This window comes from Camelus bactrianus, chromosome 17, assembly GCF_048773025.1.
Source record: "Camelus bactrianus isolate YW-2024 breed Bactrian camel chromosome 17, ASM4877302v1, whole genome shotgun sequence".
Taxonomy (NCBI): Eukaryota; Metazoa; Chordata; class Mammalia; order Artiodactyla; family Camelidae; genus Camelus; species Camelus bactrianus.
The window spans coordinates 14303924-14323754 of NC_133555.1; the positions used below are offsets into that span (position 1 = coordinate 14303924).

The 19831-nt window shown below is 37.6% G+C and overlaps 1 protein-coding gene across 3 annotated transcripts in view; it reads left to right on the forward strand.

The window, feature by feature from the left end:
• Positions 1 to 19831, forward strand: part of CNTN3 (contactin 3) — a 299939-nt gene that overhangs the window by 150379 nt on the left and 129729 nt on the right. For all 3 annotated transcript variants that reach the window (XM_045507068.2, XM_045507069.2, XM_010970589.3), the window contains exon 5: positions 13470 to 13565. In XM_045507068.2, coding sequence (XP_045363024.1) covers positions 13470 to 13565 — 96 coding nt within the window. The remainder of the gene's footprint in view (positions 1 to 13469; positions 13566 to 19831) is intronic.

Sequence of the window (19831 nt, forward strand, 5' to 3'; positions counted from 1 at the left end):
TTTGAATAAACAGGTCCAAAGGATAATATAACCCATTTGATAAGTTGGCACATTTATTCTAACAATAATATATTTACATTTGTTCCATTTTCACTTTATTTTACCCTTTGCCTCAGAACATTTGCCCTAATTGCTTTCTAATTTGTATACATGCTTGTGCTTAAAAAATTTAAACCAAGAAACATTTTACAAAGGCTCTTTAAGTACTGGAGTGTGGGGAGTCTACAAGACTAATGGAGCCGCGTGTCACCTAGCATCATGTGTAATGCATTTCCGTAGCACAAAATCGCACTCTTGTTCTTTGCTTATTCAGGAACTCAGATATAACTTATAAAGAAAACAAGTAGTGTGAATTTGTGCTTATTTTCTTAGCCAGAGAAACACAGGCAAATACATGTTCAGAGGTCTACTGATGGTGATGTTTCCATGGCAACAAACAGGCTATCATAACATTTATAACCATCTATTACATGTTAGTTTATTTTAGGGTATGGTGTTAAAATGACAAAATAATATACACGTTTATCTTCTTAAATAATTTTACCTTAGGTTGATTTTTTTTCTGGGTTAAATATTTTTAAAGACCTCATAAAATGTAGACTTTTATTGTTCTCCATTGGTTTTAAGTTATTTACATGTGTTTGTTTGTTTATAAAAGTTTTGAAATTGATGTACATGACACAGTAAGTCTCACCAAGTATTAAAGTTGGGGAGAAATACACTCATACACATTTCTTTAGATTTCACAATTATATTTTGTGGGAGATTTTTTTTTCTATAGCTGTTTTGCTTTGTAAGCTTTAAGTTCATAATTCAAGAGATCTGCAGCAGAACTACAGAAATCAACTGTGCACAAGGTAGTGATCTAAGATATTACCAATCTTCCACCAAAAGACAGAAATTAGTTGTTTTGTGTTGTTAATATAGGGGCAGAAGAGAGTGATCTTTTACTGAAATCATGGTAACATCTGTTTATATACTTAACAGATAATGTATGTAAAACACTGTTCTGTGTTCCCAGGATGTAAGAGTGAAGCAGAAGAAAGACTATAATCTTATGAAGCTTACTTCTAGTGAGGATGGGGTGTGGGTGGGTACTAAATCAATAAACAGTAAACACATTCTGCAATATTGTATCATGACTAGGAAGAAACATAAAACTGCATAAGACTGTAGAGAATGATGACAAATAGGAGCCTTCATGACTAAATGTGGTATTGTCGTGTATACTTTGAAAGCTCTGTTTCACTGATCATTGCCTTTGATCGTTATATCAAATCCTAAGGGATTCCTGGGCAGGTGTTATCCTTCCTGGTTGAGAAAGAGGAAGCCAAGGCACCGTGTGGTTAAGGAACGCATAGGCAAATTTCAGAAGGGCAAACACATCCTCTCACTCAGGCTTGTTGGCACTTAGTAACATTTGTTGAATAATTGAATGAATGATTGAAAGAATGAACAGATACCTTAAATATGACTTGCAAATTATTCGTTTCAGTTTTCTAAGGTAGAATGTCTAAAGACTGAGAAGGTGTCAGAAGCTTAAACTTTAATTTGGATGTGATGTTTTTCCTTTTTCTCCAAGTTAGAAATCAAAGAATGTCATCAACCTGGCTCTGACACTTAATTAACAGTGTGATTTTGGGCAAAATATAACCTCTCGTGAACCTGGTTTAGCTCTTGTTAAAATTACGAATAATAATATATATCTACTAATATATATAGCCTATCTCACAGATTGTTTTTGAGAATCATATGAGATAAAATATGACAATCTCAAGATGTTCTTACATATATAAATTATTTTGATGCTTTAGAAAGTAACCTCCATTTAACTTGCATTAGGTAAGTATTTTTTTCATGCAATCCATAAATAATCTTTGATATCTCTCTTTGTCTTTCACACACATATTTTGATGAAAATTTTCAGTATGAAGTGGTCATGTAATTAAAGAAAAATAAAACTAATTTGCTTCTTTCTGTGTGACAAGGGTGATCTTTGAATGCCAGACCATAGGAGTTCTCATCACCTGTGAGCCAGGCTGTTAGTCTACAAGTGTGCTGCTGAGTGAGTCATTAAAATTAAACTATTTGTAAGTAAGGATAAGGATTCAATATTTGGTATTTCTTTTTGTAGTGTGGAGGATTATTGCATTATGCTAATTTATTTTTATTTTTCATTATTTCTATGTTAGATAGAAGTAAGCATATAGTTAACACCATATATTCATTGCTAAAATTATGTGTCTTAGTGACAACTCTCCTATGAAATTTATAAACAGCCTCAGTGACTGATACACTCAACCAGTGTAGCAAATATCAGGGGCTTTGAAAACTCCCTTCATGTGTTGAATTTCAACAAATGTTACTTAGAAACTACTCTACTAATTGCAGGGGGAAAACAAGAGGAATTATGATGTTCCTGGGAAGAGAGACATGTCTATAAAAAGCAAGAGGCTAAATATAAATAAACTGGAGTAGTTATTGAAGGCTTCGAAGGAGAAAGAAAACTCAGCTGGTCTTGAATGACACAGCTCCAGATAGATGAAGATAGAGAGACATGTGAGCTTATCCTTGCCCGGGAGAGGGGAAAGCTTCCCAATACTTACTGAGCACCTAATACCGTCAAGAATGCTGCATTTATATTCTCGTGGAATCCTCTCAGCGGGTTTCTGACGCAAGTCATATTATGTGCGTTTTTCAGAAGAATCTGCATATCAAAGAGTCGGAGAAAATTGTCTAAAACCATAGAGCTAGTTTTAGAAGCAGGTACTCTCACTACAATCTAACTTCAGATTCTTTGCTCAAGAAGCCACTGGGACATTTTAATCTAGATTTTTAAAAGCTTTTTTAAAATGTTTGAGAGTATAATTAAGATAACTGCATTGAAGTGGTATGATTTGTTAACATATCCAGAATATTGTCAGTTTGTGTGATCTTTTTATTTCCAAATTGGCAAGTAGATGTTTCTAAGTAAAAAGACTTAAGTATATCTTTGTATAATTCATCATTAGAACTTTGTGACATACCTAGTGAAGGTTAGTTTTTGAAATATAATGTCCTTAAATAGTCTTGAAAAAGATTTTCTATATTTGGTAGTATTTGGTATAAGAATGCTTGCTCTTTCCATGGCCGTATTTAATCAAATTGACTTTTAAAATTTGGTTTTCATGCAGATTTGCTGAATTATCTCAAACTTCTGGTATACCTGGAGATCCTAATTTCAAAGAAAAGGAAAATGATTTGTAGTATTGCCACATCCATTTTTTTAAATGTGGTTTTAATGACAAAACTAGCTTTTTTAAAATATACATGAAGTATAAGAGGAAAAAGTTCTCAGAAAGATTTATATTACTCTTCAGTTTACATTAAACTGTTCATGTTTTGAAATTTAATGTTACAGATGAAATTATCAAATGGGAAGATTTTGTGTTCGTTTCTTTTTCCTAGACTTAACATGCTAGGAGAGCAAATCTGCCAGTATCAGAAACCTTATTCTTAATTTACCTTGTTTGAATCCTGTATTTATTTTTTCCAAATATGTAAGGGAATTTTTTTTTTGAAATAGTCTGGACCAGCAATAATAACTGAAAAATTTTCTAAAAACAGGTAATAATTTTTTAAAAAAGTACCTATGTATTCTAAAAATTTTATTTTTGCTTCAGATATGAAACTGTATGTGTCTTCTGCTTTTTGTGTTTTTTTTGTTGTTGTTGTTTTTCAGTGTAGGGCCAAGCACTCTTTTTTGAGGGAAGGTTATTATATATTTTTTTTAAATTTGAATGATAATTTGAAAATATTTCTGGAGCAACCTGGGTACAGAAATAGTCTAGAGATTTTTATTTTTGTGTTTGTAAGCCTTTATGATATGTTGCCCTGTCTGTCCCACCTATTTTAGCCTTAGTTTTGGGGAAAGAGTGAATTTCCTTTACTGAGGTTTTCAAAAATCTTCAAATTTATCTTTTATAAACAACTGTTCCCTTTCTTATCATACACATATTTCATCAACTTTTTTAGTATTTCTCTAGTAATTTAATTTTAACAAAAACATGTAACAGGAGTGTTCAGTTCTGTTAACAAACACAAGGAATTCAACTGATGGAAGCTGAAGGAGGTGCTGGAGAGTGGCCAGGAGGCACAAGCTTTCTGGGTGCTCTGGAAGCTTACGGCATCTTTTATAGAGGAATGAATCATATTGCTTGAGTTGAAGCCATTTGTACTGGAGAGGTGTTTTTTGAGGTCTGTGGAGGGCAAAAAGAGGAGATGGAGGTGGGCCCAGCTCTCAGCCTTGGTCTTGTGATACAGCCTAATCTAAAACACAGTGACCATACAGTTCAGAATTATCGGAGAATTTTTCCTTCAAAAAAGATGACCGTTTTTAACTAGTCCTTGAGATATGTGAACTTAAGTTGAAAGGGGAAGGGTGAAGCGTAAGTAAAGTTTTAGAAGCAGAAATACTCAAAATGACAGTCCATACTCTCTTGTCCCAATACTTGGAACCAGAGGTACATATATCACACATATATGCATGTGCATGTGCATGTACAAATACATACACAGCTGTTGAATGAATGACTTAATGTTAGGACAAGAAAGTGGACTTCATCATCTAGAAAATGAGAAATTCTTGTAAATTTTTGATCAGGCATTGAAAACTAGAAGTGTGTTTTATGGGGAAAAAAAACTGAACTCAACTTTATGGGTACAGAATAGATGGATTGGATGGGAGTGGGGAGACCACAGGTGGAGAGACCAGCCCAAAGGCTGGATGGACTTAGCACATAGTATAAAGATAAAAAGAGCTGGACTTGAAATCAGTGGAACTGACACCATCACTTACTGTGTCACTTTTATCAAAGTCCATAATTGCATTGAGCCACAGCTTTCTTGGAAAATGGAAAAAATATTACCTCTATAAGAGAGCTTTTATGAACATTAAATGAGATAAATTCCAGGAAATTCTATCACAGAGCCTAGCAAATCCATTCATCCATTAAGTCCTGCATATATCAATTTAGTCAGTGTTGATAAAGCATATTCTTATGACACTGGGGATGCTGAGATATAAAGACAGACAAGCATACTGGAGCCATATGCTTAATACATGCCAGATGAATTTGCATCATAAAATTGTTCCAGTAAAATTAAAATGGTGGTAGTGAGAAATCAGAGAGAAATGGAGAGAGAGAGGCTGAACTTCGCAAAGCAATTAACATGATACAATTGAATGAAATGAACAAATGCAGGAATGAGAAGTGACAGATTAGACATGGGAATCTTGGAGATGAACATCACAACAATGGAAATGGTAGGGCTTTGTAAGGGCCACTGTAAGCGTACGAAAATGAAATACTGAGTATGAGATGGCAACTGGAAATCCAAAATACATTCAGAAGGCATGCAGAAAATGCATATATTGAATCAGAATTTTGATGGATACATCATTGGTATAGACACAGTGGTAGAAGCTCCAGACTTGGCGAGGTTTCTTAGAGAATGTAAAGAAAAATGATAACTGTGTTTATTGAACACTTATAGATTAGACACTGTTTTAAGTAATGGTGTAGATTATCTTATTTCTTCCTCACAACAGTAGCAAAGATAATTGATATTATTATCCTGAATTGACAGATGATGAAACTGTGGATCAACAAGTGAAGTATCTGCCCTGGGTCTGATAGTTAGTGTCATGAAGGGGATTTGTAGCTGGGTTTGTCTGACTCCAGAGGACAGAGACATGAGCTCAACCCAGGTTAAAAAGTGGAGTGAAACAGAGGTGGTCGGGGGGAGGGGATGCTGGTTTAAGAAAAGTGGAGCCTGCAAGTTATTGGAAGTTGTGTTTTACTTTTTAGATGAGGTGATCTCTGCATGTTTCAAACCATAAAGGACAGATGAGAGAGACTGAAGGAGAGTTGTAAAATCAGAGATTCAGAAGAAATAAAGGACCTTGTGCGCCTATAATTCTTATTTTTCAAAGGGCTTGTAGATCTGTGATGCTAGAGCTCCTCTCTCAGAAACTCCTGTGAGGCTCAGAGGGCAGGGGTTGTCCTCACTTTCCAAATGAAAAGCAGGGAGGCACAAACCAATCAAGTGGTATCTCCTCCACTCGTGCAGGTCTGGATTATTGTGGAGCAAAGATGGGACTCCTGGTATGCCCATTCCTGTGTTCTTTTCCTAAATCTCACTGGTAGGAAGTTAGGAAATCTGCAACCCAGGCACAGAGGATTTAACTTTGGTGGGGAAACCCACTATAGAAATTCCAAGGAAAATGATAGGATGGTTGCAAAGATAATTTAACTCATTTCAGACGTCTATTGATGACCCCTGCAATGCCAAAAAATATGTTATAATATAGAAATATAAAGATGGAAATGACAATGCTGTAATCTTGGTGGAGCCCTCAGATTAGAAGAAAAATGGAAAAATATGAAAGTATAGAAAACACAGACGTGAAAGGATGGAGGTAATTTCAAGAATTTTAAGAAGGAGCTGTGGATGGAGCTGGTTTGGAAGATGAATAAGAGTGTGCAGTGTCATTGAAGGAGTGGGAACACTGTTGCATGATTGGACCAGCTGGAGGGAATCCAAGTGTTTGTTATTGTTTGAGTGTGTGTGGCTGAGAGTTGGGGGTGCTAGAGCAACAGGGTGATGGGAGACAGGGAGGAAGCAGAACTGTGGGTTACTCATGTGGAAGGGCCTTGTCAAGTATGCTTAGATGCTCAGAGGTCACCTATTGCACCCATATTTCAAATGTGTTTAAAGAACAAAAACAAAAACAGTTCCTGTAGATGTTAACATACTAAATGCTTCCCTGTTTCCTAAATAATTTTAGAAAATACAGAATACTTAACTCTGCTTGGAAGCTTCCAATACAAACCTGTTTTAAAACCTTGAAAAAGACCAGGTTTTAAGTAGGATATCTGTTTGCAGTAGACATTTTTGGTACCCCCCAAATTTATTATATCCCCTCTGCCCACCTCTGATTGATGTGCAGTGGAGGGTACACAGTTCCAGGAAAGTTCACAGTCAGGGCACTGGTGAGTATGGAGGTATTGTTGCCTCCAGGGAAAACCCTCCACTGTTAAGGTTGGGAGCCTGGATACAAATGCCCCAGAGTCCCATCTTTGCTGATTCTGTACACTTATCGGAGGTTCATGCAGAGTCTAGCCCTCATTGGCCACAGTAGCAGCTTCAGTAATGCACGCAGATGATGGTTTTTCTTCCATCCCTCTTTTACTTGCCTCAGCCCCTCCCTCCTACCTCCTGAGATCACCTGCCGTATAAACTAAGTCACCCAAGTCCTTTCTGAGGCTCTGCATTTGGGGAAAAAAAACTAAGATACCGTTGACCTTTGTTGAACAAGCCGTTGTTTTTACATAAGGGGACATTCTAATTTTCCTAAGATGCACCTATTGCCTGCCATGGTAGAACTTTCCGTTAGAAACTACATTGTTGATTAAATGTTTTGAGAACTGGACTGACATGTTAAGTAGGAAAAGGAACAAAATAAGAGGAGACAGTTTGAATTTGGGGGTTGGAATATAGAGCAGGAAATGATAGTTAAATTTAAGTCTTGCTGATACTGAAGATGATTAAGACTCAACTGGCTATGTGTTATATTCCAATTCGAGATAACCTTCCAGAAGCTTCAGCTGTGTCAGAAAAAAGGAAAAGCTATGATCATCCACTGAACCAAAGTTTTGTTTTTGTTTTCTTTTTGTAGTAGGACATGCTTTAATGTGCAACTAATTGAAATTTTACCTCTTGATCATGGTAGCTGGATCACTGTGTGGGATTCTTTTTTTTTTTAATAACATCTGGTCTGAGGGAGATTCAGATGAAAACCTTAACCAAACTGCAGTCTTGATTTTTATGGTCTTTTTGGGTGTGTTCATTGGGGTTTTTTTCTAACCTTTTTTTTATAGAAGTGCACAAGTTTCTGTTACTGGAAGCTCTCTGATTTGTTCAGAGTCAGTCTTGTCATTTACACTATTTGGATAATGATTTAATTTGCTAACTACAAACCACTAAGCATTTTAACATTAAACATTAAAGACACTTAAGGCATGATGCATGGGAGACTATTACATTGCTTATTTCTGGGTCCATTTACAGTATATTTACTATCTCTAGTGGGCAATACTTTGCATTTTAACTGAAAAGGTAGCACATCACCTCACAGCATGAAACAGGGTTGTGTTACCAAAGTAGTAAAGCTTACATGCAATTTTCAGTGATAATGATTTTATTAGTTCCTCAGTCGAATTGTAAGTGATCTCAAGGTGTTTTTAGACTGAGCTCTAAATTTTTAAACTTTGGGACCATTTAGTCAGCTGACCACAATTTCAGACCTATTGCCACTTTTGTGTGCCATTTTAATTCTCTTAGGGGTATATTTTTATTTTACTTTGCAAACTCTTATTGTCATCTTTTTTATATTTATGACATACCCAATTGCACATGTGTACCAAATCCAACATATGCCCATTGCCAGCATTTCTTATAAAATGACCTACACAGAATTCTTTGGTCAAAAATGTTCAGGCCATTTTGGAACATCCATCCCACCTTAGTAGACCTTATCAGCATGTGTTATATTTTGGGTCTCTGGCCTATTCTACATAAAGACTCTCACTTTGCTTAGCTTAACACAGTGTTTCCCAAACTGACTTGTTGGGAAATAGTAGTCGTTCTTTGGCTGATTTTAAGTCATACAGAGTAGACTTGTGCGTGACAGCTCTGCAGCTATACTGCGTGACATTTCACACCCCCTGCTTGATAGCCTACCTGGATCAATCCACATGGAGAAACCAATGCCAGCAATATGTAGCCAGTGGAATCAGATTCCCAACTGAGCACGTGAGCGTCAGAGGGAATCAGGCTCCTGTCTCTTTACTCTGTGTGCAGTGCTACATTCTTATCCTCATTCTTCCCCCTGGGGGAGGTAATAGTGCTGCACTCTTATTTACTTATAAGGACAGTCTTCCCATCTGTGGGGTTACATGCTTGGATTTGGGTTACATACATAATCTGCCAGGATATTTCAGTAATGTGAGACTTTCAAGATATTGATACCTGAAAGTGATGTGCTTGAACAGCCCATAGAAACTTGGCCCAATATGGAAAAATCAACAGACAAGTGTCAAGGTAGAGTGTTTTATACACCAGGAATGGTCCATGTTTATGTTCACAGGGAAAACAGTCAGAATAAGTAATGTATTTCTCTCTTAGCTCTTTATGCCTCTCTTTGATGTCACTTTGGGAAATCCTGTCCCCCAGATGTGGCTAGTGTTCTGGGATATCTTAGAGGATCACAGCATAGCTGGTGGCCAGAAGGGCAGTAGGGGGTGTGGAGGAAGAGGAAGGAAAGTAAAAGCGTGTGGAGAGCTGGATTTTATCTTTGTTTTTTAATTCAGATTTCCCCAGTTGTATATGTACTTATTTGTGTGTGTGTGTGTGTGTGTGTGTGTGTGTGTATTTAGTTCTATACAAGTGTATTACGTGTATCCACCCTATGGTCAAGACCCCTCCAAGTGCCCTTTTATAACCACACCTCTATGCCTGCTGCCAAATTCCCTAAACACTGGCAACCACTAATTTATTCTCTATTTCTGAAATTCTGTAATTTAAAATCTATTATATACATGGAGTCATGAAGCATGGAAGCTTCCAGGATTGCTTTTTTCATGTAGCATCATTTCCTGAAGTTTCCTCAGGTTGTGGGGTGTATCACTAGTCCACTGCTTTTGATTGCTGAGTGGCATTCAACAGTATATAAACTCCACTGTTGGTTAACTGTTCATCCACTGAAGGACAGCTTGGTTGTTCCCAGTCCAGGGCTATTATGAATAAAGCTGTACAGACTTTTTGTACAGGTTTTCTTGACAGTATATGTTTTCATTTCCCTGGGATGCATACCCAAGCATGCAGTTGCTGGGACGGATGTGTATTTGTGTGTTTAAAGCAGTTTAAAGAAACTGCTCAACTGGTTTCCAGAGTGGCTGTAAAATGCTGTACACTCCCACAGCCACCAACAAGGTGTGAGTGACCATATTTCTCCATATCCTTCCTTTCCCGGCTTTAGTGTTGTCCCTGTATTTTACTTTAAAAACTACTCTAATGGGGGTACAGTGATACCTGGTTGCAGTTTTAATTTGCATTTCCCTATTGGCTAATGACATTCAACATCTTTTTATGTCTTTATTTGCCATCTCTGTATCTTCTTAAGTGAAATGCCTGGTTTTTTTTTGTTTGTTTGTTTGTTTTTTTGCCCAATTTCAAAATGGATAGTTTTGGTTTTTACTATTGAGTTTTAAGAGTACTTATTCCAGATTCTCTTCCTTTACTGGGTAGGTGGATTGAAAATATTTTCTCCTGATCTGTTGCCTGTCTTTACATTGTCTTCCATGGACTTTCATAAGGCAAAAGTTTTAAATTTTGATGAGGTCCAATTTATTATTGTTAAGCCTAATAACTTTTTGCCTAACCCTAGATCCCAAAGATGTGCTCCTATCTTTTTCTCTTAAAGTTCTATAATATTTCTTTATTTTTATGTTTTGCACTTAAGTTCATGATCCATTTCTGAGTTAATTTTCATATAGGAGTGAGGTTGAGGACAGGGTTCCTTTTTTTTTTTTTTTTGCCTATGGTTGCCCAACTGCTCTGGTACCATTTCTTGAAAGACTGTCTTTCTTCTATTGAATTGCTTTTTGCACATCTGTCAAAGACCAGTTGAGCATTTTTGTGTAGGGCTGTTTCTGGGTTCTCTGTTTTGTTCCACTGATCTCTGTGTCTGTCCTTCTACCAGTCCCACGCTGTCTCACTCACTGTGACTACATAATAAGCCTTAATATTAGGCAGAGTGATTCTCCCACTTTTTTCTTCTTAGTCAAGATTATCTTAGCTATTCTAGGGTCTGTGCTTTTATTTATAAATTTTCGGATAAGCCTGTCTGTATCTACAAAAAACCAAAAAACGAAACAGAACAAAAAACCCGCTGCTCTCTCCCTACAGGACCAATCCCGCACCGATTTTTTCTTTTTTCTTTCTTTTTTTTTCTCTTACCGGGTTTTGTGAGGACCCTCCTGCATTTTGAAGCAAGAGACACCCTGCCAGAGTTCAGTAGGTGTTCTGTGCAATTCATTGGGTTTGTAGATGTAATTCTTGGTGTACTTGTGGGAGAGGGCGAGCTGTGAGTGTCTCTACTCCGTCATCTTGGCACCTCCCCTTTTGTGTTTTTAATTTTGGTTTCTGCATGTGTTGTTGCTATCTAGAAATTGTATCCTGTGACCTTTTTAACTCACTTTGTAGTGGAAGTTCTTTCTTTGCTTTTTGTTTTTTGTAGATTCTCTCTGATTTTCTGTTTAAACAATCATATCATCAGCAAACAATGATATATGGGTAGTCTTATTTTCTTCCTTTCAGAACTGTATGCTTCTTATTTTGTTTTCTTTCATTATTGCAGTGATTAGAACTTCTGTTGTGATGTTGAGTATCAGTGGCAGGAATGAACATCGCTGTATTCCTGATGTTGGGGGATGCAGTCAGTCTTTCACCATCAAACGGTACTAGTTGTAGTTCTTTGTAGATGCTCTTCATCACATTGTTTTTTTTTTTTCCTAACGTCTGACTAATTAGAGGTTCCAGAATAATATCAGAGCTTGCAAGAATCAGAGAGGAGACAGAAAAATCTGAGAAGTTTCTACCAAATAATACCTGGAATGACTTCTTAATTATTTTGACTCCTAAACAGGGCTTGTTCTAATATAGTTCTTACCAAGATTGGACCATGTGCAGTGTTGACTTGGATTTGGGTTACATGTATAATCTGCCAGGGTATGTCGGTAATCTGAAACTTTTTAGATATTGATACTACTTTCATCTCTGTTGTCCTTAGTGTTCAACAGAAAAAGCCCTGAAAAACACTTAAGTCCACTACAGTGATTTTTCTTTGCTATTCCTGATTCGTATGTTCTATAAACTGGCCACATTGTATATCCAAAAAAGAATGTTCCTTGCCCTTATATACTGTAGAGACAGTATCAATGCAAGTGTCTTGAGCAGTGGGCAAACCTGTGACCGACAATATTAGTGTTTGGACAAAAGAGATTTGCATCTCTGGAAGAGAGGAGACATTATTAGTTTCCTTAGAAATTATTTTTATCCTTTTTTTGCATATTCTAGGTAAAATCAATGATAAGTATCTTCTATGGTGTGAAGTTATGTAATGGGAGAAAACAAGGAATTGGATAGGAAATCAGTAATTATGATATGTACTTGGTTGTCAAAAAATACTAATTTCAAATTAATTTTTCCATGGATGGGCTACATTCTGATATAATGTACTCCTCCATTTAGTCTTTGGGAAACATTTGGATGATATAGTTTGCAGTTCCGACTCAGTTGCCCTTCAAGGGCCTTAATGTTTTGATAATGTTCATTTTGGTTACAGATTGAAGATGTTATAATGCTATGTTGTATCATTTTGGTCGGGTAACTTGTGGATAAAATAATAAGCACAACTTTTTTTTCTTTTGCAGTTGCACATTTGTGAGTTTTGCTGATTTGCTTTTACTCCATGCTTATAACCTAACAATTTAATACTATTTTTCAGTAACTATAAAATGAAACATGTAGACCTTCTTATTTCCCTCTGATGTATTGATTTATGGTGCTTAGAATGTTCTTGTGTCTGCAGTTTGTAGTTTTATGAATCTGAAGATGATGATTTTGGTTTTTGCATTTTTCAAAGCAAACTTGAAATTTTTCAAGTTGTCTTCTAAAATGCATACACTGCCTTCGCTTTTTACAGGCAATTTGTATCAACCCTTAAAAGCTATGAAATGAGTATATCCTTTCACAAAATGACAGTGCAATTGTTCTGATATGGAAAGTGACACCACTCAGTATTTTAACTATGGAATTTACAATATTTTTTTTAAAATCAGAGTTCAGAGAAACAGTAGATTTTTCTTTTTTCTTTCCCCATAGTCTTAAGCTTTGTTCAAAATGAAGCCAATAGAATTTTCCCCATGCTAAATTTAAGCTGGAGAGTGTGAATTGTAATTAGCTGTCCTGGGATTGTTATTGGAAGAAATTAAATTTTTTTTAAGTAAGTATCGGTGATCAAAATCGTGTTTGCCTTGATTACTTTATCAAACACTTGAAAAAATTTGGGGGGCAAAAATAAAAGCAGTTTGTATTTTTTCACAGCTACAGATAAAAAAGAATATGTAGATTTAATTTACCAGATTAGTGTGTGTGTATTTTAATTCTATTGCTGAATTTCTAGAAGCCTTCATAAAGAAGTCAAAATTCTACTTTTCCTTCTCAAAACAAATGTTGAATATTCTCCCCCTGAAGTTCCTGAGAAGGGATTTTAAGAAAATTGTTCTACAAAATAATGTCTCTGTGTGAACATTTTAAATGTATGGTCCTTTCTGAAATTCTGTTTTGTTTTGTTTTTGAATCAGATCTTGAAAATTTTAAGACCAAAATGAGAAGTACAGTGTCAGTCCGTGAAGGCCAGGGAGTCGTCCTGCTCTGCGGCCCCCCACCACACTCTGGAGGTAAAAAGTGCTCTGTTTTGGCTTTTTGTATTTATTAAATAAGTTTCAGGGCAAGAGCCACAGCATATATACTGTTATTGCTTCCATAAATTACCCCGAGAAACTTGATAACCCAAGCATTGGATTCTGTCAGCTGAGCTGCAATATGAGAAACTCTACAAAAAATAGTCTATCCAGAGAAATATATAAACATAATTTACCCATTCCAACAAGGAAGGTTCTAAAGGCAGGCAAGTTCAAGTTCATTTCAATTACCTAATGGTGCTAAACAATGCTTTATCCTTACATTGTTATCATTTATCATTTAGTTGTAGGCTATGACATAGGATGGAGTCTTTGTGGCTTCTCTCTCACTCTCTCTCCCCCTCCCTCTCTCATACACACAATCTTACACATGCTTATTGCTATATGCTGTTGGACCCCTTGATATATGTATAATATATATTGAAAATTATATATGTATGTATATTCCATCATTTTTATTGAGTTTTTGGAATTGCAAATTTTGTGCCTCATTGGTATAAATTGAAATATGGCTGGAAATTCAGAAGCTTAACAAAATAGCTACTAAGAGTGAAAATGAACTTCTGCACACATGAAAATAATTTAATAAGCGCCACTCCCCAGGAAGAGCCTGGAGTGCTGGTTTGATTTTCCTCTCATGCTCAGTATTGTGAACTTCATCACTTGTAGGAACAAAGAGGGGCGTTATTAGTGTACGAATCACTGTTCTCAGAGAAGCAAAATCATTCTGTTATGGAGAGGATGAGAATTACTGAGAGATAAGTAGGTTAGAGAGGATCCTTCTGACCAGAGGCAAAACTGAGTTTTCTTCCCACCATAGTAAAGTTTATTCAGATGAAAATGTGCTGGACTTTATTTGTTCTCTGGACAAACCAGAATCCTTTTCCCCCAGAGACTTGGTAGTTTTAATCACAAAGCCCTCAGCCCAGTAAAATCAACATTTCCCATCTTCAGTATCTGATCACTTGGAATGTCTGAGCCAGCTGCACACTGCAGATTTGGGACTGGATCATCAGCCATGATTGCCCTTGTGTTGGTGGGTATGGGTATAAATTGGGATCCCCAGTCTACTTCAGTAGTGCATGTGTTGCTGAAATCTTAAAGTTCCAGAGGAACTTTCACTTTGAAGGGAACCATAGACTCTCTTGATTAGAAATTAAAATAACTGAGCTCAAACTGGCTTGAAGAAAACAGGGAGTTTCTAGGCTCACATAGCTGGGGTGATCACGTGGTTTCTACTAGAGCTGTATGGTGGACACAGAGATGTGCCACCCAGGGGGACTCGCCACCTCACTGTGGGTACAGGGTCAGAAGGTGGCCTGCAGCCCCCAACTCGTTCCCCATTTGCCTTGGCTGCAGAGAGCCACTTGCCTGTGGTCTTACCCTTCCAGGGGCTGCCCACATCTGGTGACTGAGCAAGGTGGTGACATAAGGGACCAGCCCTTTTTCTCCAACACTGGACAGTTCTGGTGGACAGTACTCAGTCCAGAGCTTCCTGCCAGGATGACCAAGGCTTTGTTGGATCACATCACATTTTGACTTCTTTTTTGTCTCAAATCCTGCTTCTGCCTCCTTGCTTTCACAGGTTTTGATCATAATCATTGATAAAATCTTTGATTCTAAACTCTAATATTTTCTCCCTGAGAACCCTGTCTACTGGACTCAGTGGTTCAACCAATTTCATAAGCAACTGGTCTTTCTTGGTGTTTCTTGGCTCTGCTTCCCACCTTGTTGATTCCACTGTCTTGTGGACTCCTGTGGTGGCACAGGTGGCCCCTGGCAACTCCAGGCTCTTATGGTCCTTAGTCCTAAAGATCCTAATGGACCTGTTGCTTAGTGGCTCCTGATTTTAATTGGATCAGCTTTGCTTATGAGGTTTTCCCTGCAGCAAAGGACGAGAGTCAGCTCCATCTACAGACAAGCACTGGGATGAGAAAGACGGAGTTTCCAAAAGAAAAGAAGGGTTTTTATTATGAGGGAAAAAAAGAGGGAGTGATATATTAGATAGAAACTAGTAATGGTTAGAACTACACCTAGTAGGAGGCATCAAAATAACTAATATTTTACAAATCAACATAAAATAATAGCTGGACAGTCTTGTCTATGATGAGTTTTGAAAATGTTGATCCAATTTAAGAGTCTGACTAAGGGATCTTCTTTAAACATTTTTATGATTAGATTTATTCACTGGACCTTTTAGTTGACTGGACATGCACACAGTGAGAATGCTTAAAAAGCTGTCAGATAAAACATGTTCCAAAAGATTAATCTTTTCTATTCTCATGAAATTGGAGAACTGTTGGCCAATCACAGCTTTCCTAAGTAATGACATCCTGATCTACCTCTGCCCTTGGGGACTTCATATAGTTCTCTTTTCATTTTTAAAGCTCATAGTATGGGTTGACCATGGAAGTCAAGTAGAATTATAGGTGAAGAAGGGAAGAAATCTCCCCAGATATGGCACGTTAGCTTTTAAGAACGTGGTGCATGCACCGGAGAGCAAATAACTGAACAAAAGCATCCTTTCCTTAGTGCCAGATTGTGCAAGAAAATGATCAGGGCCAGAACATCAGGCTGAGATGCTGAAGATATGATTCTCATTGATCCAAGTCTACCTAGAGAGAGTCAAAATTTACATCCTCTGCCCTGACTCCTTGGCTTGGGAGCTTCTTGAGGATAGAGCCTAGGTCCCTGTTTGCTCTGCACCCAAGTGCCCAGCACAAAGCTGATTTGTAGCAAGCAGTCGGTAAATATCAGTTGAACAAATGAACACATTCATGAAGTGAATAAAGGAATCCTTTTTAGATTTGACCAGTTATAAATGCTTTTTGAGAATGCACTGCAAACTCTGTTTCTGGAGGTAGAAGCATTTAACAGCCAGTATGCCCTGGATGCCAAGCAAACAGGTGCAGATACTGACAGATCACAGTGAACTCTGACCACAGCAGCTGGTACCAACCCTGCTTCAACCCCTTGTTGACTGAAGAACTTTTAAATCAGTGGAGGATGTGGGTCACAGAGCAGGTGAAGCCGTGACTGCAGGGTTTATTGGTACGTGCGATATGTGGCACTCCCAACCCACGCTGTGATCCGTTTTGTCCTCTTCTCACAAAGTCCCACCATCCCTGCAGGACATGACCTGTCCTTCTCTATCTTCACCACTGTATTTCTTTTATTCACTTTGTCACGTTTCTCCAGTTCTACTTCGTCCCTTCTCAGTGGTTGGAAATTTTTAATTTTGTTTTTATTTTCTGATTATTGAAGACACCATCATGTGTCATTCATCCAGCATATTTTTGAACAAAGTCACAGAGTAGACACAAGGGCAAAATAATAATAATAATAGCAAATAATAATAATAGTGCCTTCTATTTATTGAGTGTTGCTTAGATGCTAAGCAGTGGGCTGGCAGAAATAAATCATCTGCTAGGAGATTCTTTCAATTAAAAGTATGGGAGGGAACTGATAAGTGACAAGGGGGACGTGCAAGGAAAGAGTCTATATAGAAGTCCCAAGCATGAAAACTGCCTATGTTATCCATACTCCCTTAACTAACTTGTCTATGCAGATTATTTATAAGGAAGTAGCAGCAACCTGGGGCTGCTTTGCTTAAGAGCAGTCGCCATTTATTTGATGCTGTAAAACAGAAAAATTGTTTCATGGTGGGTGACAATTAGAAATGTTTCCTGGGAGTCCCAATAACTCCTAAGCAAAACAGGTTGTTGTCATCGGAGAGCAGTCTTGTCTCCCACTCATTCTGTGACATTTTCTGCCTCTTCCTTTTCATCGTCTTCCCTGCAGAATAATCCAGCACCTCTCTAAGGCAAAAGGAATTAGCATCCTCTTGAAAATTAGCTGGAAAACCAGAAATTGACAAGCCAAAAATAAGGTACCAGGCACGGATTCTCTGTAGCTTAATTATTAATCGAATTACCAGTAGTGTGGAAATCTGGGAATTTGAGTAATTACCACACAGTTGGTGACATCACTACAAGATCGTTAGAAATCAAGGTGCACAAGAAAAATTACCGCATATAAATAAGGACACAAGACTAGTCTGTGGGCCCTGCGTGATAGATACTAATTAGATAGGGATTCGTAAATGAATCAGGTTATTGAAGACACACATGATAATAGATTTGGTTTTTGTCCAAGGATGGCTGCTGAGATTCACTCTGAGTAAGAATGGTCCTGAGTGTTTCCCAGTGCCTCATAAGCCAACAACTTTAGTCTCAGCTCCTGTGCATACTCTTCTGGCAATGACAGCCCTGGACACGGCCATCCACTTAGAACAACATAGCCTTTGGGATGTGGAAAGGAGAATGTGAGAGGCCAAACAGCAGGTAGTAGAGGAGGAAGCGACTTCATGCTAAAAATTGCTTTGTAAATCCCGGTGTGACAAAGGTGAGAACTGTTAGCATCATAACCAGATGGCATGGGATTTACACCCACTGTATCAACATCTTTTTTGTTTGTTTTTTTTCCTTTCCCTAAGACCAAAAAACAAAAGTCATCTCAGGTAGCCAAGATGGGGGAACCTGAAGAAAAGGTGCTAAGTAGGAATGTTCTAGAAAGACTTGTCCAGTTGCTAGACCTTTCGTCAAGGTGACGAGACATTAGCTAGTGTTCTTGGATGTGGTTTTGACTCAAAACAATAATTTCCCCAAATAATGTATAAGCTTAGTACCGTCTTGTCTTAGGCACTCATTTTTACTTGAACTACACTCCTCTCCTGTTCACGTTTGTAATTTGGTCAAACCTAAAACAGTAGCTTTTTACAATACTTCAAAGTAAAGAATACGTAATGTGTTCATGGGCAGAATGTGCTTTATGGCTCTCATGATACTTGCACCACTGGTTTCCCCTTCCCTAAAGCAGAGTATCTGAAATTTGCATCGTAGCAGGAGTTTATATCATCACAAATTGTAAGAAAGGTAAAGCGGGTGGGTTGCTGAGGAATAAGCATCCCTCTGCACTACAGGATTTTGCTCCTAATTTATCGCTCCTAATTTATTGCTCCTGACCTTAGGAGTCGGGGGTATGTTAACATGTCGTGGCAGAGAGTTAGAGAATCCATCTACAGACTCAATGAATAATATATCACAATTGTAAAACTTTTTTTTTGAATACATGCCGGTGCTGATATGACTGTTGACATTTACAAGACTCCAGAATATTAACAGATTCATAGTAGCATTCAGACAGGTATGTTCTGAATCAATTGACACATACACCTCAGCTGCTACTGTGTGGATAACATCAAAATATTTTGATCTCTAAAGGAAGTATCTGTTGGAGTGAATAATCTTAATTGTTGAACATCCATTTTGTAGTTGGAAATGGAAATGAAGAATTCAAAGTTTCTCCAAAGTCCTTGAATGTGGAAACCATGAATTTAAAATATTTACTGAGTTGAGTTTGCCCTCCTTCCTTCCTTGCTTTCTTCTTTCATCCATCCATCCATCCTTTGATCCACCCACTTTATTCCTGTTTTGATTTACTCATGCATCCATCAAATATCAGTTGATGTGTAGAAGATGTTTTACATCTTATAATTCTATTTCACTGTAATATAAGCATGGCCCTTTACTTGCATGATCTTAGTATTTAATAGAGAAAAAACTGAGAACATTGCTGATAAACTTGATAGGAATGTATTCAAATCATTATTTTTTAAACCCCACCCAAAGTGCTCCCCAAGTGAAATGCACTTCCCTCAGGGTGCAGGAGATAGAAAGGTAAATAGGAATCCCTCTGTCCTCAGGGGCGTGGTCCCACAGGAAGTGAGAAAGGAGGGCTTGCAGGTGAGTGGTTAACCCTGTGATGTGCCATTATTCATCTGGACACTGGGTTTATTACTCATACCATCATGGAAGGGAGTATCATTCTCATTCAGCCTTGACAAGCTGAGGCTCAGAGTGGTTAGGTAATTTGTCCAAAGACACACATGCACCAGTAAACTTGGGCTTTAGACCTAGATCTGTTGCTTTTTGATGAAAAATTTTCTCTTGCTTACAAAAATTATAGGCTTCAGTTTTTTGATTTACACATTTTCTGCATTCTAGGACAGTGTTCTCCAAATCCTCTGGTAGATGCACTGGTACAGTTAAAACATTTTTAAGCACCAGCACCCTACACACACCCAGGTGCACACACTCAAACATACCTGGGAGGCATAGTGAGTATAAGCCAGGCATCTAGGAACTAGACTGAGTTCCAGTTCTAAATGACAGTACTGCAAA